At 37.3% G+C, this 27,854-nt stretch overlaps 6 protein-coding genes and 1 long non-coding RNA gene across 13 annotated transcripts; 3 read left to right on the top strand and 4 right to left on the bottom strand.

Moving 5' to 3' along the window:
- Nucleotides 1–253: 253 nt before the first annotated feature.
- Nucleotides 254–3,081, top strand: LOC149933092 (ribosomal oxygenase 2-like). The gene is made up of 10 exons (XM_090155687.1): nt 254–375; nt 530–596; nt 661–1,018; nt 1,079–1,198; nt 1,276–1,407; nt 1,472–1,578; nt 2,124–2,244; nt 2,313–2,544; nt 2,618–2,748; nt 2,821–3,081. The coding sequence occupies exons 1-10, from the start codon at nt 348–350 to the stop codon at nt 2,992–2,994; spliced, it is 1,470 nt and encodes a 489-aa protein (XP_090011813.1). The 5' UTR covers nt 254–347; the 3' UTR covers nt 2,995–3,081.
- Nucleotides 3,082–3,120: 39 nt separating this feature from the next.
- LOC149933091 (uncharacterized) lies at nt 3,121–7,446 on the bottom strand. The gene is made up of 3 exons (XM_090157231.1): nt 5,741–7,446; nt 3,353–5,686; nt 3,121–3,273 (listed from the first exon to the last, which is right to left on the bottom strand). Exons 1-3 carry the CDS (start codon nt 7,336–7,338, stop codon nt 3,219–3,221), a joined length of 3,987 nt encoding a protein of 1,328 aa, XP_090013357.1. The 5' UTR covers nt 7,339–7,446; the 3' UTR covers nt 3,121–3,218.
- Nucleotides 7,447–8,017: 571 nt separating this feature from the next.
- Coq3 (ubiquinone biosynthesis protein COQ3, mitochondrial) lies at nt 8,018–9,218 on the bottom strand. The gene is made up of 4 exons (XM_090155318.1): nt 8,795–9,218; nt 8,495–8,737; nt 8,272–8,431; nt 8,018–8,207 (listed from the first exon to the last, which is right to left on the bottom strand). Exons 1-4 carry the CDS (start codon nt 9,035–9,037, stop codon nt 8,095–8,097), a joined length of 759 nt encoding a protein of 252 aa, XP_090011444.1. The 5' UTR covers nt 9,038–9,218; the 3' UTR covers nt 8,018–8,094.
- A 113-nt stretch (nt 9,219–9,331) lies between these two features.
- On the top strand, nt 9,332–16,256 carry Isha (Insulator su(Hw) mRNA adaptor). Of its 2 annotated transcripts, none has more exons than XM_090155317.1 (15): nt 9,332–9,491; nt 9,804–9,932; nt 9,992–10,153; nt 10,212–10,311; nt 10,407–10,474; nt 10,543–10,713; nt 10,773–10,879; nt 10,948–11,272; nt 11,334–11,740; nt 11,862–12,112; nt 12,386–12,486; nt 12,559–12,666; nt 12,722–12,893; nt 12,965–13,249; nt 13,317–16,256. In XM_090155317.1, the coding sequence occupies exons 1-15, from the start codon at nt 9,462–9,464 to the stop codon at nt 15,302–15,304; spliced, it is 4,404 nt and encodes a 1,467-aa protein (XP_090011443.1). In that variant the 5' UTR covers nt 9,332–9,461; the 3' UTR covers nt 15,305–16,256. The 2 variants fall into 2 exon arrangements, with proteins under 2 accessions (XP_090011443.1, XP_090011442.1); XM_090155316.1 differs by having other exon boundaries at nt 10,383–10,474.
- Nucleotides 16,228–17,426, bottom strand: Sod1 (Superoxide dismutase 1). Its single transcript, XM_090155322.1, has 5 exons — nt 17,269–17,426; nt 16,883–16,976; nt 16,737–16,806; nt 16,552–16,669; nt 16,228–16,460 (listed from the first exon to the last, which is right to left on the bottom strand). Exons 1-5 carry the CDS (start codon nt 17,416–17,418, stop codon nt 16,353–16,355), a joined length of 540 nt encoding a protein of 179 aa, XP_090011448.1. The 5' UTR covers nt 17,419–17,426; the 3' UTR covers nt 16,228–16,352.
- A 133-nt stretch (nt 17,427–17,559) lies between these two features.
- LOC149933087 (dual specificity protein phosphatase 14-like) lies at nt 17,560–18,951 on the bottom strand. 3 transcript variants are annotated; one of them, XM_090155320.1, is made up of 5 exons: nt 18,936–18,951; nt 18,636–18,791; nt 18,319–18,567; nt 18,024–18,162; nt 17,560–17,957 (listed from the first exon to the last, which is right to left on the bottom strand). In XM_090155320.1, exons 3-5 carry the CDS (start codon nt 18,508–18,510, stop codon nt 17,698–17,700), a joined length of 591 nt encoding a protein of 196 aa, XP_090011446.1. In that variant the 5' UTR covers nt 18,511–18,567; nt 18,636–18,791; nt 18,936–18,951; the 3' UTR covers nt 17,560–17,697. The 3 variants fall into 3 exon arrangements, with proteins under 3 accessions (XP_090011446.1, XP_090011445.1, XP_090011447.1); XM_090155319.1 differs by lacking the exon at nt 18,936–18,951 and having other exon boundaries at nt 18,636–18,827; XM_090155321.1 differs by lacking the exon at nt 18,936–18,951 and having other exon boundaries at nt 18,650–18,827.
- Nucleotides 18,952–19,085: 134 nt separating this feature from the next.
- On the top strand, nt 19,086–23,525 carry LOC149933086 (uncharacterized). Of its 4 annotated transcripts, XR_016472778.1 has the most exons (10): nt 19,086–19,290; nt 20,353–20,446; nt 20,516–20,581; nt 20,648–20,752; nt 21,000–21,161; nt 21,914–22,043; nt 22,110–22,153; nt 22,231–22,336; nt 22,420–22,556; nt 22,679–23,525. It is a non-coding gene; the product is annotated as an uncharacterized LOC149933086 (long non-coding RNA). The 4 variants fall into 4 exon arrangements; XR_016472775.1 differs by having other exon boundaries at nt 21,914–22,153; XR_016472776.1 differs by having other exon boundaries at nt 21,914–22,153; nt 22,231–22,381; nt 22,458–22,556.
- The last annotated feature ends 4,329 nt before the right edge of the window (nt 23,526–27,854 follow it).

Here is a 27,854-nt window from a genome sequence, read left to right as displayed (position 1 = left end):
AAAACAATATTTTTCTGGGCTCCTGCAGTCAAATGGGTAATGGACATGATATTTATATATATATATATATATATATATATATATATATATATATATATATATATATATATATATATATATATACATATATATATAAATATATATAAATATTGTATTTCCCAAATATTACCTCGAAATTATTGTAGTTGAGAATAATTATCGTACATCTGGCAACGCTGTGCAGGAGTCTCAATGGTCTTCTGCTTATGATTCTGTAAAATATTGTCATATCTTGGTGCCATTATGATTAGAGAGGGGACCGGTGTACTGTGTAAATCAATCTAATTACTTAATTTTCTTCTGAAAAAATGTACAGTCCTAATAGAAAGAGGAAAGGTAAATATGATTTTTATTTTTCTACATCGACATTTTCAATTTTTTCAATAAATAATTCGCCTGGGCCTTGGCTTAACACGTGTTTACTGTTTAGCATAACACGTGCAATTACCATCAGTTACAATATTTTTAAAAATTGTATTCACTTACATAGCTGCTAAATGTCCACGACGAAAAGTTAATCAGAAAAATCTTACACATAATGACCATCCGAACATATTGTAAGAGGATTGGTTCAAATGTACCTATATTAAAAAAATTAAGTTTTAACGACATTATTTATAGATGTGATGATGGTGTGAAAAAGTGTAGGACTGGAGATCAAGAAACTCTTGAAAATCTCCTTAAGCCATTTGATACAAATGATTTTCTTGAAAATTATTGGGAAAAGAAACCTCTTATTATTCCTTGTAAAGTGTCTAAACTGATCGATTCAAATACCTTTTCTAAGTCAATTCTAGAAGATCTATTAAAAGTAGAAGATATAAGATTTGGGCGTGATATTCACACTTGCAGCTGTGTTGATGGGATAACTAAGGATTTAAACTCTGGAAAAACCTCTAAAGTAACGTCAAAAGAGCTTAATCGTTTATTTCATAAAGCTGGAGCTACAATTCAATTTCATCAACCTCAGAGATTTGTGGTACTTTAAATATGTAGAGAATAGTGTTAGAAAACCTAAAGTCAAGCTCTAATCATTTAGAATTCCTTATGGGATGTGATGGAAAAATTGGAAAGCTTCTTTTCCTGTTTAGTCGGAGCAAATGCTTACATAACTCCTGTTGGGACTCAAGGCCTTGCACCTCATTATGATGATGTTGAAGTATAACTCTACTATATTCTTACATAATTACAGTATTTTAAAGACATAAGATTACAATGAAAGTTGGATTTCTGCAGGTCATTATACTTCAACTGGAAGGGGAGAAAAGGTGGAGGTTATATAATGCTCCCATTAAACATGCAAGAGAGTACAAAACAAATTTATCAGCTAGAGCTATAGGAAAACCTACACATGATTTTATTTTAAAAGTAATTACCACATTATTTTTATAATTTTACATTATGCTTGATTAATATGTGTACATCATATCAGCCAGGAGATATATTATATATGCCTAGAGGTACAGTACATCAGGCTGATTCACCTGAAACATGCAATAGTCATTCGACTCATATTACCCTTAGTACTTACCAGAAACAGTGAGTTTAAAATGTACTGTAGCCAGGGTTGGAAAAAAGCCGGCTTTTAAAAAAATCCAGACCAGTGGTTTTAATTGGCTATAACCAGTTTTTTTCGGTTATAACTGGCTAAAATATAAACAGTACCTTTTACTTATGTAAGTAGAAATTGTCTGCAGTTATAAATAAGAAACTAAACAAATAAAGCGAAATAACTATATAAAATAACTGAATTCTTTTGATTTCCTTGGGAAATTCCCCCCTAGTTTTTGTGTATGACAGAAGCGAGGCAGTGAACTTTGGAACTTTAAACCTACCGAAAAACTGGTAAAAGTAAACCGGTTTCTAAATATGAAACAAAAAATAAACTAAATTTCTAAATAAAAACTATTAATTTACTAAAATATTCATATTGTAATTTATTTTTAAAAAAGCCACAAAAATCTGGATTTTTTCAAGTGGCTATAACCTGATTTAACCAGGTGGCTATAACCGGTATGGCTGGTTCTATGCCAACCCTGACTGTAGCCATATGCGTACAAAATGTCATAAAAATGATATCCTAGCTCTTGGGGTGATTTTTTGTTGTCAACATTTCCTCAAATACTGGAAACAGCCCTGTCAAAATCTGAGATGCTACGAAAAGGACTTCCCATTGGTTCATTTCTCAATCCGCAAAACAAAATGGTACCAAAGCTTATATCATTACTTTGTTTCATGATTAAAACTGAAAACAAATTATTTCATATGGATAGGAATATTTCAAACAATTAATGAATGAAATACCAAATGCTTTTGAAACATTTGAGGACCTGCCATCCTCACTTAGTCTTATTGAAGATTTCATGCTATCTCGACTTCCCCCTTACGGAGTTTCTTCTGACACATTTCAAGATGGCCCTGAAGGAATTCCACCAACTATAAAGTCTTCTATAAAGCTATTGTACCCCAAGCATACAGCATTTTCTATATGGAAAAGTTCCGATGGTAAATTTCAGACTACTCATTTAAAGTACATGAGACTTGTTTGGCATAGTTTTGGATTTAATTTAATGGTTAGATGATGAAGACAGTGATGAAGAAGCAAATCTGAAAGAAAAGGCTGCTAAACAATCGAACTATGTTTTGGTCTATACATCTGTATTTAATGACCGTAAAAATCACATGATTTCTTCGAAAGAAGCTTTTGATGTAAAACATAACCTATGTACCTATATATATAATTTTTAGCAAAAAAGCATTTATTAACTAATGGATTTTCAGTCTTCATCTGGAACTCTTAAATTTCCAGCAACTACTCATTTAAAGGCTGTGAAGCAAGTTTTGGCCTTAGAGGATTCGTTTTTGCCAGTTAAAGATTTGAAATTGGAAACCAAGATGGACAAAATTCAATTTGTCACTGCCTTGTGGGCTCAGCAATTGATAAGCATTCGGTGATAAAAATATCATTCCCTATAATGTGTTTTCTAGTAATTTTGGAGGCTGTAAGCTGTTGCAGATGTGTCTACTAAGTGGTGTGTTATTTTCGAGTAAAAAGAAAATCTGAAAAGTATTATGCTCAAATATTTTTATTTCGTATTTTTTACAGTATATATTATATTTTTTTAAATAATTTAGTTAAATTTGTCATCTGAAACTTGTTTTAGTTGTAGTAGTAATTTTCAGCTAGACACGATTTCAGCACCTCGAGCTGCAGATTGACTAAATCCAAGTTTCCTAAATAGTATAATTGCAGATTAATTTACATGAAAACATAGGAACATTATTTTATCAAAAAACAGAAACAATTTCTTACTTTATGAAGTTTTGGCTGTTCAGCTTGCATTTGTGCAGTAGACCGCTAGCATTGAAACTTTTGGTAGACCACATGTTTTCATTTAGGGATAAAGCTAGAATAAACAGCAAAATCAGGACTTCTTTTAAAATGTTCAAATCTGGGAATGATATAATTGACTGCTCATTAGTTTGGGTCTTCTTTTGTTTTGATGAATCTTGTATGCCAGTTTCAAGAGAAGGAGCCCCATTGTAGAATTTGTTATCTCCAAGATAATTTTTAAGACTGTGTAACCTGGTTCGCCTGGTGAATTGACTTTTTTTGTCACGACGGGTTATCTGCATTTCAGATCGCCTGTAGAGTTGACTTTCCGTGTCGCGTCGGGTTATCTCTCTATCTTCCGATCGCCTTTTGAGTTGATGTGCCGTGTCGCGATGGGATATATCTCTTTCTTCATATTGCCTATTGAGTTGACGTGCCGTGTCGCGATGGGCTATTTCTCTTTCTTCGGATCGCCTGTTGAGTTGACGTGCCGTGTCCCGATGCGATATATCTCTTTCATCAGATCGCCTGTTGAGTTGACGTTCAATGTCGCGTCGGGCTATTTCTCTTACTTCAGATCGCCTGTTGAGTTGACGTGCCGTGTCCCGATGGGATATATCTCTTTCTTCAGATCGCCTTTTGAGTTGACTTTCCGTGTCGCGTCGGGATGTATCTCTTTCTTCAGATCGTTTTTTGAGTTGACTTACCGTGTCGCGTCGGGATATTTCTGTATCTTCAGATCGGTTTTTGAGTTGACGTTCCGTGTTGCGATGGGATATATCTCTTTCTTCAGATTTCCTGTTGAGTTGACTTTCCGTGTCGCGTCGGGCTATTTCGTTTTCTTCAGATCGCCTGTTGAGTTGACTTTCCGTGTCGCGTCGGTTTATATCTCTTTCTTCAGATCGCCTGTTGAGTTGACGTGCCGTGTCGCGATGGGATATATCTCTTTCTTCAGATTGCCTGTTGAGTTGACGTTCCGTGTCACGTCGGGCTATTTCTCTTTCTTCAGATCGCCTGTTGAGTTGATGTGCCGTGTCGCGTCGGGCTATTTCTCTTTCTTCAGATCGCCTGTTGAGTTGACGTTCCGTGTCACGTCGGGCTATTTCTCTTTCTTCAGATCGCCTGTTGAGTTGATGTGCCGTGTCGTGTCGGGCTATTTCTCTTTCTTCAGATCGCCTGTTGAGTGGACGTGTCGTGTCGCGTCGGGCTATTTCTCTTTCTTCAGATCGCCTGTTGAGTTGACGTTCCGTATCGCGTCGGGCTATTTCTCTTTCTTCAGATCGCCTGTTGAGTTGATGTGCCGTGTCGCGTCGGGCTATTTCTCTTTCTTCAGATCGCCTGTTGAGTTGGCGTTCCGTGTCACGTCGGGCTATTTCTCTTTCTTCAGATCGCCTGTTGAGTTGATGTGCCGTGTCGCGTCGGGCTATTTCTCTTTCTTCAGATCGCCTGTTGAGTTGACGTTCCGTGTCGCGTCGGGCTATTTCTCTTTCTTCAGATCGCCTGTTGAGTTGCTGTGCCGTGTCGCGTCGGGCTATTTCTCTTTTTTCAGATCGCCTGTTGAGTGGACGTGTCGTGTCGCGTCGGGCTATTTCTTTTTCATCAGATCGCCTGTTGAGTTGACGTTCCGTGTCGCGTCGGGCTATTTCTCTTTCTTCAGATCGCCTGTTGAGTTGATGTGCCGAGTCGCGTCGGGCTATTTCTCTTTCTTCAGATCGCCTGTTGAGTTGCTGTGCCGTGTCGCGTCGGGCTATTTCTCTTTTTTCAGATCGCCTGTTGAGTGGACGTGTCGTGTCGCGTCGGGCTATTTCTTTTTCATCAGATCGCCTGTTGAGTTGACGTTCCGTGTCGCGTCGGGCTATTTCTCTTTCTTCAGATCGCCTGTTGAGTTGATGTGCCGAGTCGCGTCGGGCTATTTCTCTTTCTTCAGATCGCCTGTTGAGTTGACGTTCCGTGTCGCGTCGGGCTATTTCTCTTTCTTCAGATCGCCTGTTGAGTTGCTGTGCCGTGTCGCGTCGGGCTATTTCTCTTTCTTCAGATCGCCTGTTGAGTGGACGTGTCGTGTCGCGTCGGGCTATTTCTTTTTCATCAGATCGCCTGTTGAGGTGACTTTCCGTGTCGCGTCGGGCTATTTCTCTTTCTTCAGATCGCCTGTTGAGTTGACGTGTCGTGTCGCGGTGGGCTATTTCTTTTTCTTTAGATTGCCTTTTGAGGTGACTTTCCGTGTCGCGTCGGGCTATTTCTCTTTCTTCAGATCGCCTGTTGAGTTGACGTTCCATGTCACGGCGATGGGCTATTTGTCTTTCTTCTGTTCGCCTGTTGAGTTGACTTTCCGTGTCGCGTTGGGTTTTTTCTCTTTCTTCGGATTGCCTGCTGAGTTGACGTGCCATGTCCCGATGGGATATATCTCTTACTTCAGATCTCCCGTTCAGTTTACGATCCGTGTCTCGATGGGATATATCTCTTTTTTCAGATCGCCTGCTGAGTTGACGTGCCATGTCCGGATGGGATATATCGCTTTCTTCAGATCGCTTGTTGAGTTGACGTTCCATGTCGCGTCGGGCTATTTCTCTTTCTTCAGATCGCCTTTTGAGTTGACGATCCGTGTCCCGATGGGATATATCTATTTCTTCAGATCGCCTGTTGAGTTGACGTGCCGTGTTGCGATGGGATATATCTCTTTCTTCAGACCTCCCGTTGAATTGACGTTCCGTGTCGCTTCGGGCTATTTCTTTTTCTTCAGATCGCCTGTTGAGTTGACAATCCGTGTCTGATGACTGTCTAGTGATTCGTAAATCTTCTAAATGGCTATTCCTTTGTATTTTTATCAAGCGTCTGCCCATTTCATCTGAGCGTCTTGTTATTGCTCGTACTTCAAAGCGGTTTTCCGAACGTCTGATTACCTGTTGATTCAGCGAACGCCTCTCCATTCCTAGGATTTTCCTTTGCTTTTCTTCAGAATGACTGTCCATTTGTCGATTTGAGCCAATATTAATTTGTTGTACTTGAATGCGTCTATCCTGTTGGTCTAGTGATCGCTTATCCATTTCTCTTTCATCAGATCGTCTTTCCATTTCCCTTTCTTCGGATTTTTTTCCCATTTCTTGAGAAGGTCTATTCACTAGCCTATATATGTATTCTGAATGCATGTGCAATTGGAGGTCTTCAGACTGTCTTTGGATTCTTTTTTCATCCGATCGACGGTTTACTCTTTCTCCGAATCGTCTTCCCTTTTGCCTTTTTATTGGTTTTGAATGACTGATCAATTGCCGGTTTTCGGAATTTATCTCCATCCTCCGTGCTTGCGAACACCTATTCATACGTTCATCGGATCGTCTTTGAATTTGCCTTTTTTCCAACCTTAATTCCATTCGGGTTTCTTCTACAAATCTGTTCTTTGGTCGGTTTTCAGTGCGTCTGTCCATTGGATTTTCCCGCTGACCATATTGTTGACGAACAGCACGCCTAGCGACGATGTTTCTGTTACTTTCTGAAGTCTCGCCGCGTTCCTTTTCTATGTTCCTCCTTGCAGTGTTTTCCCTAAGTCGATCCGATAACCATACTTCCCTTTGCATGTTACTGAAAGATCTAATCGAAACTCTCTTCATTCTCCTTTCATCATCAATGACACTTTTAATAGAAATTTGTGGTACTTGCTCTACCTGCTGGGCATTACACGACGGGAATTCTTTCATGGTTTGGGTACTTTGAAAACGAGATTCAGTCGTTCTTCTTCTTACTAGTTTTATGTCAAAATTTGGCTTTACGTTGCGAACGAAGAAATTAATGTATTTAAGTGGAACTTCCGGGGTTAGTTGTGTCGAGCATAAATTATCAATCACCACTAGTTCGGATACATTTTCTCTTGCAATAGGACAATGTTGGCTACCGTAGTTATTAGCCAGTACTCTCGCCACTTGTACCCATATACAGAATACGACTAACTCGTAGGGAGGTTTCCCCCACATCTTTACTGGGGAATAGGATCGCTTTTCCGTTGTTACTTGGCCTCAACAGAGACCCGAAGTGAAGAAGTATCGTCCAGTGGACTAGAATTTATACCAAAAATTCCCAGGCTTTCGTCCTTTGGTGAGGCTTATCTCATTTTCGCAGCGATGTTTAGGGGATTAAAATGAACGCTATTTCTAAAGCTAAGCCGTTGTTTCTTTTTCAATGTTGTGTATGAATTGTGGACAGAAGTATCTGCTTCGAAGTTTCGCACTGTTTTTATAGTAACATAAAGGAATCCGCTAAAGTTTTGTTTTGCAACCTTGGAAATCATTATTTTTGGCGTAATCTCGTTCCGCCATATTTTATAATCCGTATCATTTTTCTGCCGTCAAAGTTTCAAACCCACACGTAGCTAAAACCACCTTGTGCACTGTCAGTTTTTTTTCTTTTGAAGACTGGCTGTGTTTATACAAAATGATATAATACCGCCAGTTTGTCATTTCACAGTGGGATATACAAACTTATAGGCCCATTTGGAAATTTTAAGGATCAGACTTGTTTCCAGAGATAGCCCTTGGGTATTGCAGTGAATGTAGGAGTTAATTAGGATTTAAAGTTTCCCACAAAACAAGTTGAACACGGAGACGGAAATAATCAGCAAGGGACAAATTAATTGTTTCTATAACTTAACATTTAATTATATTTACAAAAAGCATTACAGATCCTTTATGATATTACATATAAATAAAAATCTACTTTAAAAACATTATTCTTCAACGTTTTATGGCGTGTAAAGCATAGTTATCACTTGTGTCTTTGCACCAATGAAATTTTTTCAGCAATGGATTATACTTTATTCCATGAATAGCTCGAACTTCACATCCCCCTGAAAATCATGGAATATAGGTGATAGAGATGACACCACTTTAAAAAATAATAAGATTCTATACTAGTTTCAAGCCAAGATGTTAATTCTTCTGGGGTGACAAACATTTTCCAGTCATGAATTCCTGATGGTACAAGACGCAGTATATCTTCAGCAATGATAATAGTAGTCAAATAAGAAATTCTAGTTCTGTTTATAGTTGTAAAAAATAAAGATCCATTTTTCTAAAAGATGCAAAATAGTTATTCATATTGGAATTTTTAGTATAAAACCATGTATTCAATCACTTTAGTTAAATCTATAGCTGTTTGAACAAATATTTCTTGGTTTTCAACATGTTCAATGACTTCGCTGGCAATCACAGCATCGAACTTTTCATGATGTTGAGGTAAAAGTTCACTGCTGTAACCCTGAATGTATACTATTTTATTGTGGATTTTTGGGTCTTGTCCTTTGTGAATATTTCCTTGGTTAACATTTTCTTGTTCAGGATCAATACCAGTGACTTTAGCTCCTAACCTGGCTAAACTCTAAAAAAGTATTTTAAATATCAAATCATTGAAAAAAGGGTTTTGTGTTGCTTGTACCTCACTTAGAAAGCCAACGCCACAGCCAATATCCAGCAAATTTACATCATTAAGCGGAAGAGCTCTGTCAATTTTATCATTACTTCTGTGATCAGCATTGTTTATGCCATCACGAATGAAGGGTACCCGAACTTGGTTCATTAGATACAAAGGCTCATTGATGGCATTTTGCCACCACGTAACAGCCAAATCTTTAAATGCGAATTTGGAAGAATTAAACGATGAACTCAATTTCCTTAACATTGCGTGACAATGATAATGCTTCAGTCCCTGGTATTTAAATTTATTTTGCTTGAAATAAAACCCCGAGCGAAACTAAACTGCTGTCGCCATTTAAAACGGCCAATTGTTTCAGCAACTAAATCCATAGATTTCAATTTACAAAGTAATGATTAACTGTTTCATCAATATATTTTAAAATTTAAACTATTAGAATAAGTTATGTGGAAATTGTGTTGAAGAGTTAAATTCATATACCTTGTTAATTTTGTGAAATAATTAAAAAAATTATAGCCAAAAGATTTCTCCAAATTGGCCGTAGATTAGTTCGGCCATTTTATTAAACGCGCCGACGTTATCGACTTTTTTGTTTCGCTATTTTAGATTCTTCGTTGTAATGGCTATTACACAATTTTGTATTAAAATCATCTGAAAATTAATTATTAAGATGGATCAGGTCAAAATATTTAACAATGAGGTGAGAAATTTTTTATTAAACATATAGCCAAATAAAAGGAAATAGAATCTATTTACCGCCAAGGCTTAAATTATAAAGAATTCTACTACATGAGCTCTTGCCTTGACGTAATAAAGCTTAAGCCTTGGTATATTTTTAAAATATCCTAAGCTTTTGCGAGAAATAAGTGTGCTTGTCTACAATTAAAGTAATGTTTGAGTGTAGTTAAATGAACAATGCATGACATTTTAAAATTTGGGGATTCGTTGCATGTCTTGAAGAAGCTCCTATCATCTAAAATATGAGTAAAAATAAGTCCTTTTTTCCTTCTAGCTTTCCTCTCTTTACGAGAGTAAGCCACCAATATCAAAGGCCAAAATGACCCAGCTCACAAGATCAGCTATAAAGGGGATAAAATTTTACAAACACGTAGTTCAAAGTGTGGAAAAATTCATTCAAAAGGTATTTCTACACATGAACCCTTGTTAGTTGTTATAAAACCCTTTGTGATATCCTATCAGTGCCGGCCAGAATATAAAGTTCCTGGCTTATATGTCGTAGACTCTATCGTACGGCAGTCTAGACATCAATTTGGGTTTGAGAGAGATGTTTTTGTTCCTCGGTTTTCAAAGAATATAGTTGCAACCTTCCAATGTTTGTATAAATGCCCCTCTGAAGAAAAGGTACATATTTTACTTGGTTTGAAAATACTTTCAATTAGTAATTTTTTTTATTTTTCAGCCTAAAATTGTTAAAGTTCTAAACCTTTGGCAAAAAAATAATGTATTTCCGACTGAAATTATACAACCCCTTTTGGACATGGCTAATATGGAGTCATCTGGTAATATTATACGCCACGCCAATAATGATCATAATTAGCTATGATAAATAAATAAAATATATTGGTTTTAGAAACAAAACCTAATTTATCTACAGATGAATCTTCATATAAACCTTGGTCAGGGTCTAATCAAACAATGGACGGCCCTTCTAATAATATACAGGTACAGCATGGCTTAATTTTACCATAACGGATTAATAATTTATATTAATCTGGCTTTTTGGTTTTAAGGATTCGGCCGCTTTTTCTCAGGGAACGCACAACAAAGAGACCTCTGACGAACCCCCTGTCTTGGATAGTGCTATTATATCTCAGCTTCAAGAATTGACTAGTCAGCTACTTAATAATCCTAAAATAAACGACAGTCAGGTTAAACAGGAGAATGCAGTGAAATTTAACAAGGTAATATCATACATTTTTTCACATTTTCCATACATTTTTCCATTTGTTTTTTATTTCAGAAACTTTTAGATTTTGACTATGGAGATGAAGAGGAAGAGCCAGAAGAAGAAGAAAAAGAAGAAAATGGGCATGCAGCACCTACTGAACCGACTGCTATAGCACTTAGGTAAACTTAAATCTGACTAAAATGTAAATTTGAACATTTTTGGTGTTTAATACTATATATATATATAGTATGGCTCAAAATCTACTGTCAAATCCTGAGCTGTTAAAGCAGCTTCAGCAAATGCAGCAGACAATACAACAGACTGAAGCGTTAAAAAATGAACTCTCATTAACTGAAAGGAAACATGAAGAATTACAACAACCGCAGCCATCTCAACAAATTCAGCATCATCAACCGCAGTCCCAACAGTCTGATCTTCAGCAACAAATACAGCATCAGTCTCTTCATCTCCAACAAACGCAACCTTCTCATATCTATTCAGAGCCTCTTCAACAAATGGACCCTACTTTTAATCATCCTAAACTAACTCAGCAGAATTTTCACGAAGTTACTGTAATGAAATTTAACAGGAATTATTAGTTGTACAAGGCTAATTGACATTTCTTTCCGCCAGTTTCCCGGGGCTCACTCTCAAAACTTACATCCTGATATTCCATTGCCAGTATCCCAACCTCAGATGTCTCTAATGCAACCATTAGGAAATCAGTTGTACGGGCTCAATTCGCCTTTGTTTCCTCCACAGCAAAATTTTTCACCTGGAGCTTCTATGATGCCTAACAGACCATTAGACCAAAGCTATAACTTAAATCAGGGCCTGCGTAACAATAATCGAATGGGTATAAATACAACTGTGATGGATATGGATCATTCTATGAGTATGCCGGAGAATCCGTCACAGCTGATGCATGACCAAGATGAAAGACAAATGTGGGGTGTTCCTAGCAAGGACTCTGATGAAAGGGACAGGAACAAAAAAGATAGGTCAAGATCACGTTCTAGATCACCAAGAATCAGATCCAAGTAATTATTTTTTAATCAAACCATATGAAAGTGGGCAATTTTAAATATTTCGGATTTGAGTAGTTCAAAAGTACGATAAAAATTTTACAACAGCTTTAATTCTAATATTTCAATGTTATAGGTCATCTAGAAAACATAAAAGGAGTCGATCTAGATCTCCAAAACGTCGTAGGTCTACTTCTCGTTCTCCATCCCGACATAGAAGGGATAAAAGATCAGATTCAAGGGACTATGATCGTGATCGAGACGGTGAAAGAGATAGAGATAGGGACCGGGAAAAGGAAAAAGAGAGAGAAAGAGATAAAGAAAAGGAAAAGGACAGAGAAAGGAGGAAAAAGGGACTACCACCAATGAAGAAAAGCTATTTAGCTGGTTAGTTAAGTCAAGAACTTATTTTGGTTGAGTAACTCTAGCTTTGAACTCTTCTGGATTGCTGTACTACCTATATGATTTGCTAGATACGCAATTCAGTTCAAAGCACAACAAGCAAGCTCCTTCAGATTTTTATAAACAAGGCTCACTATGTTCTTGTGAATATAGCTTTCATGCTCTTAGAAATCCTAAAGAAGTTCTTGCTTACGTAAATTCTTAAATTTTTACACTTATGATTTGAAATACTAAAGTTGTCTTTTTAAATGTCTCAAGTTTGTAGCACCACATTATGGTTGGGTCATGTACCGAAAATGGTACCAGAGAATGAACTTCGAGATACATTCTCCGAATATGGAACTGTGCTAAGTGTAGATGTAAGGAATTATTTAGGGATAAGTTAAGTCATGTTGGATTTAAGACAACATAATATGTATTTCCTGGCATAGCTAATTCCACCAAGGGGCTGTGCCTATATTTGTATGGAAAAGAGACAAGATGCTTCTAAAGCTTTAAATCGTCTAAAAAACCTTAAACTTCAAGGCAGTAGTATCAAGGTGAGTATGCTACGAACTTCAGTTACAAAAGTTCAAGCTAATAATTTTTTTTTAGATGGCTTGGGCCCCTGGAAAAGGTGTCAAAGGAAAAGAATACAAGACCTTCTGGGATGTTGAACAAGGAGTTACTTACATACCTTTTGATAAATTACCCGAGAAAGGTAAAATCATTGACTTAGCTGAGGGAGGAATGATTGATGCGGACTCCATACCAGATCATTTGAAAGGTTAAATATTTTTTTTCTCGTAAGTCAGTCACTGCGAGTGTTGTTTTTTCTATATTGTAATTTTGTTACAGACATCATTGTAACCGAAGAAATGAAAAATATAGTTCCGAGTGAAATAGCTTTACCCAAAGAAATGGAACCTGCCAAAGGGCAATCTCAACCTACTGCTAAAATACCCACGCCAGTTATTGATCTTTGTCAGAAAAATCAAACGAAGCCTGCAAAGGCTCAACAAACTCTTTCATCCCTTCCAAGTCAGCAAGATCAAGCCAATTTAATGGCTGGCACTCCCATACACATGCCGTTAATGACCACTATGCCACCGCCTCATCCTCAATTCGGTATTGGTTTACCAGGTATGGTAAACTAGTTAAATATGTTTCTGGTTTTTAAATTGTTAAAATTTATTATTTTTACTCGTAGGTATGGTTGGGCCTCAAGTTCAACCGATGCTCATTCCCCAAATTCCTTTACCATTAGGGGTGCCACCTCCTAACCAACTAATGATGATGAACCATGGAGCTTTACTCAATCCTCCCCCAACCATGGCTGTAATGAACTCCATGCAAACTGCTATGGCCGCTGCTAGTCTCCCTCAGTTAGTAACTCCAGTGTCTGCAATTAACCTCCCTCCCAGTAGCATGATACCTAGTCAGAAGCAAAATGATTCTGATCAAATGGATGAAAATAGTGACGCGACTCCCACGGAGGAAGACAGAATTAGGTCCTCAAGTAAAGAGAATGTGTTAAACAGCGGCGACATTGATTTATCTAGAAACAATTTGGTCAACACAAATACTTCTTTACCTAGTAATTTTCCATCAAATCCACCAACCAGCATTCCTGTTTCGTTTTCAATATCTTTCCCTGCCTCTGATAGTTCTGCCATTGTCGTAACTAACACGCCCAACCTGCCATTAAGCGTTCCTCCTCACGCACAACATCAGCCGTGGCCACTTAATCCTAATGGGCCAGGCCTGTTTAGAATGCCTGGAGGTCTAGCAATTCCCCAGTTCAACCATATGCCACCTTCATCAAATAATCCTCCCTTGATTAATCAAAACATGCCTCCAAATTTTGTTGGCCCTGGTGCTAATCATAACGCAATTCGACCACCTTCTAACCATATGGGTGCTTTTCGTCCAGCTCCTAGTCCAAATTTGCTTTCACCCGAGCCTAGAAACTCAAATCAAGGGATGAATAATAAAAATAACAACAACGATGAATTTGATCCCAACATATCGGCAAATTGTGTACCTCTAGGAAGACCCAGAATAAATTTTGGTTCTCAAAGTCCTCAGATGCAAAATATGAATTCTCCTGGTAATGGTCCAGGGTCTGTTAGTGGATCTGGAATGAGGATGATAGCTCCTGATAATAGAGGCCCTCTGCCTACTAGAATGGGGGGCCCCAACTCTATGAGAATGCCTCCTCCATCGCAGGATATGGGTTTCAGGCCACAAAGACCTCTGATGCCGGGTCCTAATTTTGGAGGTCAAGGTCTGCCTCGTGGTGCACATGCGAATAGATTCCCATTTGGGCGTGGAACGGATGGACCAATGGGCCAAAGACCACCATTCTTGATGAGAGGGCCACCTGGAATGGCACATCATATGGATTTTAGAGGGCCAAGACCAGATTTTAGAGACGAAAGATTTGGACCCGATTGGTGTGGCAGACCACCTTTTGGACTTCCAATGGAGAGGGATCAATTTTTTGAAAAAAATGACATGAGGATGGACAGAAACATGGAATTTCCTCCTGATGATTGGAACCGAGAACAAGGTGATGAAATGATGAGAGTTAGACGGCCGCCTCCTGATGGTAGAAGACCCAATTTTCATCCAGATGAAAGGGGTTGGATGCCACCCGAAGGTCGTATGGAAAATGAAGAATTTGGCAGAGATCAATTTGAGGGCAGAGGATTTGACGATAGGAGGCGCATGATGGGTAGGGGAGATAGAGATAGAGGGCGTTTTAATTATAGTGGTCCTAGTTCCCGAGACTGGGACAGAGATTTTGATAGAGATAGGCGTGACAATGATAGTGAGGGTGGACGTGACAGCGACAGGAACCGAAGTCGCGACCGTGGTGACAAGAGAGATAGAAAAGAGTCAAGATGGAATCGCTCCCGGTCAAGATCACGCGAACCTGCAACTGATTCTGTTAAAAATGGTGAAATTAAAGAAGACAAAGATATTGTTATTATTAGAGAAGGTCCTTCGCCTAAAAGACCCGTAGAAATAATAGATATAGATTTACCTTTGAAAAATGATACAAAAGTTATTGATGGCGTAGATAGCAAACTGCCTGAAATTGTGAGTAGTGAAAAAGTTCCCAGTGAAAGTAATACGCCAGTAAATGATGAAATTTCACCAGTCAAGGAAGATGCCACAATGGTAGAAAGCTAGAATATTCTAGGAGTGACGCCACTTTCTTAACACAAAGACAAGCTATATATGTAGATACATGAAAGACAAATTTCGTGTCTTTATCCAGTAACCATAAAAATCATGTTGCACTTTTACAAAATTCTTCAACCGTTTTTAAAAAAGGATTTATTTTAGTTTATTTCATATCATTATACATGATAAAAATGGGTGCCAGTTAGTTTTTTCAAGAAGCTCTTTCATGAATTGTGGCTAGAACAATAATCATCTGGACAAAAGAAAAACTATGTACCATAAAATCCAATGACATTTTTAAATAAGCTCCTATTGTGCCGCAAATTTGAAAAATTACGGAGCAAATCATATAAATAAAATGAAACTTTCTGTTTAAATTACAGAGAGAAATTTGTTAATACTCCTACCTAGTGACAAGAGTAGAATTACATTTGAACAAATGTAAGTATACTGGTAAAAATTTATCAGTAGAAGAAAAAGTATTTCAGAAATGGTGATTAAAACGTAAATTGAGAGACTTCTCTACAACTGATGTAGCCACGCTCTAAGTCTTCTTGTATCTACAGAGCAGGTAAGAAATTAACTCGCTTCTCTTTGTACAAACACTTCCTCTTCCCATTAGTTTAAAGCTCGTGCTAATGTAATATTATGTCAAATTATAATTATATTAGTTTTTGTCCTATAACTGTATTATAAGTATCGGAATGACCTAGCCAAATGATTCCACATCTAAAAACCCATTTTCATCTTGACATTGAGATTGGAATTTTTGTTGATTTGAAAAAATCGCGTAACTTAAAATTGTAAGAATTAACGATTTCTGTTCATGATGTAAGCAAGACTTGAAAAAAGTTTACAAAATTTAACCAAAATTTCAGTTGTTAATTTGAGAAATTAAACTGTAATATGTAAAAGAAATACTGCAAAAATAAGAAACTTGTTTTTATTTAATATCTGGGTAAATAAAGATTAATTGCATAACAGAAGACCAAAATAATACAGGATAGTAATCTTATATGTTTATAACTGCTGGAAATGTTTTAAGCCAATATAATTAGGGAGCTACTCCAATAACTCCGCAAGCAAGACGACCCCCAGCATTACCCGTAGTTTTGCTCAAATCATGGCCACCCCGTCCCAAGTCATCAGGATCCGCATGAACCTGAAGATAAAATTGACTGTATTAATCCATGGATTAATTAATTAATTAGTCCATGATTAAACTTAGAGTTACAGCACAATTGGGCACTTACAACTACAGAGCGACCAACAACATTATGAGGGCCAGTCAGAGAAATCAAACTATCAATAACATTGATATTAGCCACTCCATCAGGGCCAGCTTCAACATTTCCTAAGTCCCCAGCGTGACTGTAAAATACATCTCTTAGACATGTATGATAAGATAAAATGTCTTATGTAACCTTGAAATAGTTACCGGATTGCATCTGTAGGAGCTCCATGTTCATTTCCTAGAGGGTTGAAATGGGGCCCAGCACTTACACAACCTTCATTTTAGTAAGGGCAAAAGTGAAGATGGGCGTTATGACATTTTCAACATTAACTTTTTATGACTCATCATACCATTGGTATTATCTCCGAATTCATGGATGTGAAAACCATGCAAACCAGGTTTCAATCCAGCAATGGATCCAGTGACAGTAACTGGGCCTTCACCCTAAAATGTTTTTAAATTGATATTCATGCAAATAGGTTATCTTTAGACTAATTTAATAAAATTGTACAAGTATATTAAATTTCGTTACGCTATAAATACAAGACGGGAAAAGTTAAGAGCCCTCCCCCCCCATTAACCGGACTTTAGTTTCCTTGAAGTATTGAAACGTGCAAAAACGCCGGCAATTAACTTGAAAGGGCTGACAGAGTTGAATAACTAGTTTGAAAAGAGCTGACCCACTTTTTCTTAGAAATAGAAATCCTAAAGGAAATTTTTAGGCTTAAATACTCACATTTTGAGTTAAATGTATAACACCCCGAACAGTTTCTCCGGTTAAAACAGCCACAGCCTTCATAATTTGATAGTTATAACGTTCTTGTTCGTAATACCTAGTTCCACCAGCCAACGCAACCAAGTAAATGAACGCAATAAGCGAGAGCATTTCTGTAGATACGTACTTGCGATTTTTCTAGAGAAACACGTGACCTCTCTTTCGGTAAGTTAGTTACCCCGTCTATCGGCTTTTTATAAAGTACGACACTGACACTTCATATTTTCACAAAAGATTAGATTTAAAGACTTTGAATTTTATTAAAACCACAAAATATCACAACTAATTTCAAAACAGCACCCATTATTTTTTACTTTTTTACTTAACTTTTTTTTGTCTAATTGTTATATTTGACTATTAACAGAAATACCAAAACACAAGTAAAAAACACTACATTTTTTTTAAAGTTTGTGGCAAGCTTTTAAGCCAAACAAATCCTTTATAATCTTGAATATACACATCAGGCACCATGACATCAGATCCCACACTCGACAATTCAACCATTCTAATTGTGGCTTCTCCAAATTGAGATCTTTCGTAATCAATTAGCTGCTTGAAAAATCCACTATTTGGATGAACTATAGGTCTTCGTGATTTTAAGAAGAGATATGCCTCTTTTAATTTCATTCCTTCGTATTTCATCAAATAAGCTGAAAAGGATTGTAAATTTTTTTAGGTACTTAAAAAATCTTATTTATTGCAAAATATCATTTTACCCAAGCACAAAGAAGCTGATCTACTCGCTCCTGCGATACAATGCACTAAAATCTTTCCTCCATTTATTCGAATTTTCTGAATTTTATCAGCTACCAAGTCAAAATAACGAGAAAGGTCTACTGATGGTGAATCATCTACCTGTGTAAAGGTGCTTGACATATAAATTTACATAATATTTGAACTATTATAGCCATTTTCTCCCTCTAAAGCTACAACTAGGAATGGTATAAAAAAACACATACAAACATAGAACAAATCACAACAATGGGATATTTGGTTGCTCTGTTTACGTACTTTAACATTCAGATATTCAAATTCATTGGCGTATTGGTTTGAAAGCTCTAAAGTGGCATTGACAATAAGAGTAATCCCTCTGGCCCTCAATGCATCAAGAGTTATTGCCCTTGCAGAGCTCAAAAATAGGTAATTGTTAATTTGGGATATTGTTCCAAAGACCGTACTAGTGTAATTGTAACTTGAATTCATGTTTATTGTGTTGCAGTTTTGCAGAAAATTGATTCATTCCTTCATTTCCAAAGTAATCTGTTTAAAAAATTAGGTTAATTTTTTTAATGCTTTTATTAATTTTTAAACTGATCTAGCATGTTCACCATAGTCTTTTTACCACATTCAATTTCTTGACATGAAGTAAAAGCATTGCTAACTTTTTGTTGAATGACGTCAAACAAAACATGTGGATTAGTGTTTAAAACTAGGATGATGACTACCAACGACTACTGTCTACGTCTACACTGCTGTGATTTGCACTAACGGCATTAAAGACAATTTTTTAAATTGTGAAGTTTCAGTCTCATCAAAAGTGGATATAAAACAGAAAGTCTGGGAGGACCCGGTAGCCCTGTTCCATCAAAAATGAGGATCCCCCAAGGATGCCCCTAGTTTGTACCTACCCCCTTTGGCGGAGCATTACAAATGGCGCTTTACTCGCATGTACCTGCGTAAATCGGCTGATATATTATAGTTCTTCTTCAGTTCCTTATCTACCTGATTATATAGTCTTTGGGCTGGATTTGGTGCGTCTGCTCTTTGTGAAAATTCACGTTTGGCAAGGCTTAGGTAGATAATTGATAAAAACGTTTTTGTTTTATTTGAATATGGTGTGCGGCTTAAAGTGTTTAACGAATTTAAAAACAATCGAACTTTAAAAGAACTACTAGAAGATGTGCTCTCAACGCGAGTTGTTACATTCGCATTACTCTGAAGAAAGAGGAAGATAGTGGCTTTCTGTACGCATGGAACAATTGGGTATACAATTTAGTACTTAATGTTGAAGGAATTGACCCAGTTATAATTTGTGACCCAATATATGCAAATGAACTCTCCAATGTAGTACATTGGATAGCTTGGCAAAAAAACCTCAATAAAATCCCTGTAGTTTTGAAGGCAATTAACAACGGGGGTTTATTTATGGCACACGAGACCCTATCTACTGGAATTTTAGTTAAGCCTTGGTTTAAATCTTCACTGGTTTGTATAGTTCCAATTGAATATCCACTTTTGGTCTCATCTAAGTAAGTCGATGGTGCTGACTATAGTTAGATTTTATTTATAGCCCTCTTAGATTTTACGCTTGGCACAAAACATTATTTCAGTGTTTTCACCATTGAATTGGGAATAATACTGCTAGAATCACAATTACGATTTCGGTTGCCATGGTTACGCGGGACCTGTTCTGATAAGACTGTACGATATTCATCTCTATAATTAGGTGGTAGCGCCATCTATATTTTGTAAAGTTATATGTATAAAAATAAATAATTATTAGCTAACTCACCGTAACTTGAGCTAAATAGGATCGTGTTAACAAAATAAAATTATTTTTAAACAACTTCAAAGGTTTGTTTGTTACGAGAAATCATATATTTCAATAGGTGCTTCTATAAAATACGGGAAGTCATGTGACAATGTTTTGTCCACGTCACTTAGCTGTAGCTCTTGAAGTTAGAGCACGCGCTGCCGTCGTGAGATCCTTTGAAATCTGAAACCCGCGTTCAAGTAAAGCACTTAAATAACTGGCGCTCGTGATACAGATAAAAACATTTTATACTTTTATTTTTTATTGTTTTATTTTATAGAAACACCTATTTCGCATCAGATTCGCGAAAAAATTCAATTGCAATATAGTTGCCACCACTAGAGACAGATGCCGCCACGGTAGAACGATAAAGTTGATATAGTCTCCTTATGGAACAAAATTAGTTCCGCGCCAGCCAAATTTAGTTGTACCTCTATTTATTCCCAACTCAATGGTTTTCACGGAATTACTTCGCAAAAAGGCATCAAAGATAATATAACTACGTACCCTAGATTCGAAATCACGGCGTTTCTCGATAGCGCGTTTTCTCGTGAGGCTTTTACTGAGTTCGCGCCGGAAGTCGGAAAAATCTGGCTCCATAGCAGGGTGAGAAATAAGGAATTTCAATAGATATCCCAAGATTATATTACTCACCTTTAGTTTTCTTTCGTATAGAAACATTTTTAGAGCTACAGGCATGATCCATTATTGTTTTAAAACAATATAATGCAAACATATCTGGTATCTTGAAAACCGTAAGTCAAAAACCACGGCGCAATTTTCACTAAAACTTTACGTTTTAACTAGATGTTGGTAGCCCTGCCAGCTCCACGGAGGCAGTTTTTTCCGACTTCCGCCGGGAACTCAGTAAGAGCCTGCGTTACGTGAAAGGAGCTTGATTTCGAATCTAGGGTACATAGTTATATTATCTTTCAAGGCATTAAGCGCCATTCTTTACTTAGCACAAAATCATTTTATGGATTTAGCCAATCAGCGATTGCGTATTTGGGGCCTTGATAAAAAGCACAAAAAACACACCATTCACAACGACACACCGTTTCCTTCTCCAAACTGCCAGGCTAAAAATCACAATAAACACACCAGACACACCGTTCACAACTTTCTGTTTCTCTCTCTTTCGATTTTCTTCCCCGTTTAGACATTTTTGCACAACATGTCGGCAACATCGCCGCGGTTTTAAAGGTTCAGGACTATGCTTAGACCTCGATTACGAGCTCAGATCGTTTCGACGGAATTTCGGAAAAAGATGTGCGTCGTAAAACGAGCTGTGTGTCGCGGCTAGGAAAAAGCACAACTTTGCGTAAGTACCGTGAAGCTGTTAAATTTGTTGGATGCGCCTAGGCTTATCGCTCTAGGATATTCAAAGTACTTATATTTTTAAAATTCTTTTAAATTTTCCAAAACTATTAAAGTGTATTTTCGTGTCTTATCAGTTGAACAAAATTGAAAAAAAAAACTTAATTTAATGATGTATTAAAACATTAAAGTTTATTAAAACGTATTTTTGTGTCTTATCAGTTGAAGAACATTGAAAAAAACATTAATTTAATGATGTATTAAAAAATAAAGTTTATTAAAATTTAATTTTGTGTCTTAAGAACATTGAAAAAAAAAACTTAATAGAAAGATTTATTAAAACCATAGAGATAGAAAAGAAATAGAGGCACTATTGTATCTGGCGAAGTTGACCGCGAGTGCCGACCCCCTTTTCGCCAATGTAGGAAGCCATGAGATGGGCAGATTACGTGGCGCCATCGACGGGCGGTGAAATGAAATACATTATGCCTTTTGGAAAATCAACTGTCATTTGATGTAAACAAAGGAAGGATAGATGGCGTTGCAAATTCTGCCCATCTCCGCTTTCATACATGCGTGGGGGGGGGGATGAATTTTCCCGGTCAAAAACAGGGGTGCCTTAACACGGTAATCTTCCCTCTATTTCTTTTCTATCTCGATGATTAAAACCATAGAGATAGAAAATAAGTAGAGGCCCAATGAAATCTGAGGGTTTGTTCCGCGTTGCTAACCCCCTTCACGAGCTATGCGTTATAGGGAAGAAAATACGTGGCGCCACAAACGGCCATCTAAGAAACTAAACTCCCTTTGTGGCAACCAGCTGGGCTCTACGACGTCATTGCAGAATGTAAACAACGACGATACTTCGAGAAAAAACAAGGATACTGTATTTTAAAATACCTAGATCCTTGATTAAATACAATTATCAATCATAATAATATATTTCTGATAGACTGGCATTGCATACAAAATTGTCCTTGGAAAAGGATTATAGTGGTAAGTTTTCTTCGAACTGCTTCTTTTGACTATATTGTTGTGTATCTGCTGATTTTTCTTAATCTTATATTTACAAGTATCCTATGGGGACTTTCCAATGGCCGTTGATAGCCACAGCCATAAATACAAGGGCTGATGTGTCTTGAGTTTACAAATCCGGAAAATTCATTTCCTGTCCATTCAGTATGTTTCTTGATTGACGTTTCATCAATAGATAATGCTATTAAAGTTAAGGATCTGATTTGTCACTCACATTTTTAATGTAGTTAAAACTTGGAACGATTTTGTTTATCCATTCTTGTAGAGGGTTGGGATGTGGTAAACAAAGGTGTTTTCTCAAGAAATTGTATGCTTTCGGAGAATAAGAATGAACTGTCATGGCAAAGCTTTGTAGCAACCGAGGGTAATACTGATTTTTTTATTCTTCAATCCAGTTTGGTGTAAAAATTTAATCAGTTCTATTGAAGTTGAACCAAATCTTTCGTCTAAATTCAATAAAAGCTTTCGTTTTCTCTTTTCATGAAGAGTTTTTTAAAGATGAATCATCTTCAATCTCGTCCATTTCAGTAGATTCAAAATCCATCCATACTGACTACAAATTTTATTTTCTTCTGTATACGGGACTTACGAGAGCATTTCTGTGGGCGCCGTCATAAGATGTCGGCACGCCTTTTTCATTGGCTGACATTCCTTGTCGGTGCATCGAAGCCGGTAGCTTCCACAACACTAGCCTCCAAAAAGGGGGCGGTTACCTCGTAAATCACGTATATTCTTTATCTGAGGATGACACTTTTAACTCTGGAGTGTCGAGATCATAGAATGTTCCATATTGGACATCCGAAGACTTTTTTGGAGTTTCAATGCTTCCGTTCAACAGTAGGTGCTAGATGTATATTATTAATCTCGAGTGTCTCCGAACTGACCAAATCATTATGTTAGCTGTAAGTCCACTATAAAGTTGTTTTTGTATATACCGATATCACTAATATTATTAAACCCTTAAAATTGTATACTTTTCTCCCAGTTTTGTTGAATCTTATGGGAAAATACAATTTGGAACTTCACAAGCTTCAACTATTTTCATATTCATTTAGGGTCATTCCTAGGAAAGAGGCCACGGGGTTGAAACTGTGTGTATGTAAGTTTTAACCTGGTAGCACTGCAAAAATTGGTGAAAAAATCCGCCCAAATGGGCGGGTTATTCACGGTCCTCTGATAGAGGCCAATTTATGAATTTAATGGAATTTGTACGTTGTAATGGTTTCTGTCATAGGATAGTAAGCGTCCTGTGTGAGAGGCCAATACAAAACAATTCCGCTATAATGGTTTCTGCATTAGGATAAGTAAGTCAGCAAAAAAAATAATTTTAGCATTATAGCTTGAAAAAATAATTTTAGCATTAGTTGCCTTCTGTGTTGTTTGGAGTTTTGTCCGGGTTGTAGACGGCTGCTATATGTTTTAGCATTTCACCAAAAAAAGGCTTTTCATCTTTTTTGGCTTTAAATTTTAACATTGCCATTGCTAAATATCCCTCTAAAAATTCAGTCTTAAAACTAAATCGCGGCAGACTTTTTTTAACTCCGTTCCACTTTCCCTCGATTTTGTTCGTATGGACACCTGTTTCGAAGTCTTTGAAGGCCACCTTCAAATGATTATAATTAGGATTTTGGTCTAGTCGGTCGTATGCTTTCCAGCAATCGCTATATATTGTGGTGTTTGGTTTTATCCAATTTTCTATTAAAGGAATGAGAGTACTGATGTCCCTTTTTGCTACCAGTACCATAAAGAAATCGCCAGTTTCCCTTTTGATACCTCCAAAAACCCAACTGACTTTTACCGGGTGACCTCTGTTATACTTCCTCTTCCCAAATTTAGATTCATCTATTTCGACAATTTTTCAGTTTCCTCCTATTTTCTGGCTTGTGTCTATTGCCGTGACAACGGCGACTTCTCTTACGAAATTAGCCCAGTTGGTGATTGTATTTTTATTGAGGCGAAGGTGTTTGGCTGCGAATTTATGGCTAACATTTTCACAGATGACATAAGTCAATAAAAGAATCTCTCTAATACCTAATTTTGAGCGTTGAAACCATGAATTTTTTCTTATTGAAAGCGATTTTGAGCATTGCTTCCTTTTTCCGTTTTATATTCTCACTTTTCTACATCTCCAAGACTTCTCTTTATTTCTTTGTTCTTTTTCTAATGTTGTTTGCTTAGTTTGCAACTTCATTAAGCTACCGCATTCTTCACACTTTCTACTTTTGGCTATTAAATTATGCTCTGCTGCAAATTCAATAGCTTTTCCTTCATCTTTGCAAATTTCATCGTGAAATTCGAACAAAGTCATGTTGAATACCTCTTCACTTTCTTCTTCCTCACTTCCATTAGTTATAGTATCGATATCCTCAATTTCGCTTTCTCCTTCTTCACTAACTAATAATTTCCTTTTCAAATCGCGGGATTTTACAGGGCGACTGGAACACGCTTCCGAAGACATTTTGAAAATGGCTCCATTGTATAAGCCATAGGTATAGGAAACGTATATAAAGGTCTAGATAAAATATTTCAAAGGGAGTGAATACGGAGGTGACAGCTAGCAGAAACGCGTAATTTCTGCAGGCTATCCTTATAAAGCGCTATCTATCGGTAAGAAAGCTCGTGCTATCGTCGCGAGAGCCATTGTCTCCTGCTTAAAAATTATACTAAAAGTCACCAACAGATGGTGTCTAAAGACTACGGCCTGCGGAAAGGTCAAGCGCTTAGTACTAAAATGCTAAGAGAGCTCGCGCTCTTGGTCACGTGCTTTCCTCGGTGTCTGCTAGGTGTCAATTCCGTATTTTATGTTAGGCTTAGACGCCCCGAAATTTATCTAGACCTTTATATACATTTCTTATATCTATGGTATAAGCATAGCTATTTATATAACCTATCAAACTGGTAACTAGCGCCGGTATCGTATAAACGGTCAATATGTGGGGCTACTACCACGGAGGCGTTAAAATAGAGGCCTGCGCCGATCTGATATGGGTTGGCGGCGGCGTTTGACTTTGACCCAAAATATACCGGCGGCGTTTGTATAAATTTTAGAGCTATTTCTTGTAGTGACAGTTTAAAAAACACGCGACCAAAAGGGCAAGGGCCAATACCAACTCATACTAGTCCTTCCATGGACTAATTAATGTACTTCGCAAAGGGACGCCCCGTTCCCGAATATTTGCTTCGGGCGATTGTTAAATGTGCGCTCTGGCGGCGGAGTTAGGAACTAACTCACTAATGATAACCGGGGAAGAAGGAAAAGGGGTGAGGGGAGGGAAAATACAAATGTACCTTGGCGGAACCACTCTACGTCCTCTCATTGGCTGAAGGTTCAAGGCGAACTGGCGTCAAGCTCGGCCGTAGGCGGCAGCATTCTAGTTACCTATGAAATTTCTATGGGTTGGGTTGGGTTAGGTTAGGTTTTGCAGTGTTGCCAGGCACATTTTTTACACGCCATTTCAACCCCGTGGCCTCGTTCGTAGGAAAGATCCTTTATTTATTTAAATTTACATAAGTACTATAATTAAATTATTATAATTCATTCAAAATTGTATGTAAAACAAGTAATATTTCAAACTTAAAAAAAATGTACTTTATTTATGATAATAAAGCCTATTACAAGTTGAAGAAATTTCCATAACAGAAAGCAGCTCTTTTTTTCCCCTGTCTGGGCCTCTACTTATTTTCTATCTCTATGATTAAAACATTGCAAAATTTCTTTAATGACTAAAAAGCACAAAAGACACCCCGGACACCCCGCGTGCACAGCGTTTTGAAATCGACGGTGATTCCGAAAAAGTTGTGCGCCGTAAAACGAGCTGTGTGTCGCGGCCATGGGAAAAAGCACAACTTTGCGTCGACTAGGCCTGTACGGTAAATTTCTTTTATGACTAAAAAGCACAAAAGACACACCGGACACACCCCGTTCACAACGTTTTGAAATCGACGGCCGTGTGTTTAGCCAGGCAGTTTGAATGGTGTGTACTCTTTTGTGCTTTTTAGTCAAGGCCCATATTTGGTACTCAACAAGAGTCAACATGTTACCGATATCGTCTGCAACAGCATCTGATCGTCTTTAAATGATTTATTTATTTATTTATTCAAGATTCAAGAGAGAGCTGCTCAAAAAGCCAAAACTAAGCTTGTAGTAGACATAGAAATTGGATAACAAACTAGAACGCTTAATCGAATGGCTGGCAGACCACCGATTAGATTCTTCGCTAAAACGACAGTAACACCATCTACACCGCGCGCACGAAGCTTATTTTAACTAGTGATCAGGTCTACTATGTGAATAACGTAGGCACTGATGCAAATAACCATTTACAGGTGTTGTTGATTCAGTAGTGGTCTTTTCCACTTTCTTTAACGGTTTTAGCTGTAAGTACAAAGCAAGATTTGGTTTTCGGATTCATATTTTTCGAAAGGTAAATACAGCATATCTTTGTCGAACTTATCTTTATTATTAAAAAAATAGTTTACGGTATTTAGCGCTAGTTAGGCTTAGCCTTTGCTATCTAATTCTGTCACTCTTGGAAGCTAATGTTATGCAATTATATGTTACCTAGCTAGCTCATATCCAAATGTTAAATTTTTCTTTTCTGTTTGTTTGGGAATTTTACCTTGGTCGCATAGGCCTAAATATTTATAATACTTAGTTTATAGTAGGTTTTCAGTTTGTTTCTATTAAAATTAGATGTACTTTTGTTTAGAGAAACTGTCTTTTCTAAAGGATTATATAAGGTATTAACCAAGTATATTCTTGCTGGCTCTGAGGTCTACATTTAGCGTTGAAATAATACACAATGTATATACTAATTTCAAGTATTAAATATAATTTATTATACGTTTGTCGAACAGTCTCATCGGTGTCGTGTTTTCTTTTCTAAGCATTGAATTTAATCCTTACGGCAGTAAATATGAACTTAAATTGAAGTGACCCCTTATTCCGACTTTCCCATCATTTTATCTCACACAACCTTCACAATAGCTTCATTTTCAAGCGATTTATTGCATAAATAACAAGAGTTAGCTGGGTGGTAAATTTTAAACGCGGTTACATGAAGAGCGGCGGGCGCATTTTAAGTCAACGAAGGCGCCAAATTGTTTTCTATTGTGTATTTCCTCTTACATGATTTAATTACGCAATTTTGGGCCATTATTCAACTTTAATTAAACATAAGTCGCTTTAAAGATGTAAAAAAACCGCGTTAGCGTCGAGCTAAAGTCGGCCATTTAATCTTAGGCGAAATAGAGTGTTAGTTCACCAGTGTGGCGCAGATGGCGTAACTTTCGTTGCCAGCCAAACGAAAAGCATGGGCCAAATGCAGGGTTTTTTTAAAGTTCTAATCGGACCACGCGACAAAATTTCAAAAATCGCTCTAGTTTGTTATCCGATTTCTATGTTAGTAGAGCATCGGTAACAATGGCAGGAACAGGTACATAAAACAAAAAGAATAATAGATAGCAGGTGTACACGTCATTAAACTTTTCATACCACATGTGAACTCTACCGTGCGACAAAACCACTTCACTTTTCGAGCCCTAAGTGACTGGAACACATTGCCTCAAGACCTCATCGACAGTCAATCAAAGGGTTCTTTTCGTGTTAAGCTAATTGATTGGGTCACGAATAATTAACTAAATTTTTCATGTTCTTTATCTT

The sequence above is a fragment of the Leiobunum rupestre genome, chromosome 8 (assembly GCF_980474605.1).
Source record: "Leiobunum rupestre chromosome 8, qqLeiRupe1.1.hap1, whole genome shotgun sequence".
In the NCBI taxonomy this organism is placed as follows: domain Eukaryota; kingdom Metazoa; phylum Arthropoda; class Arachnida; order Opiliones; family Sclerosomatidae; genus Leiobunum; species Leiobunum rupestre.
The sequence above is the reverse complement of the archived record's forward strand: the minus strand, read 5'-3'. Positions and strand labels throughout refer to the sequence as shown.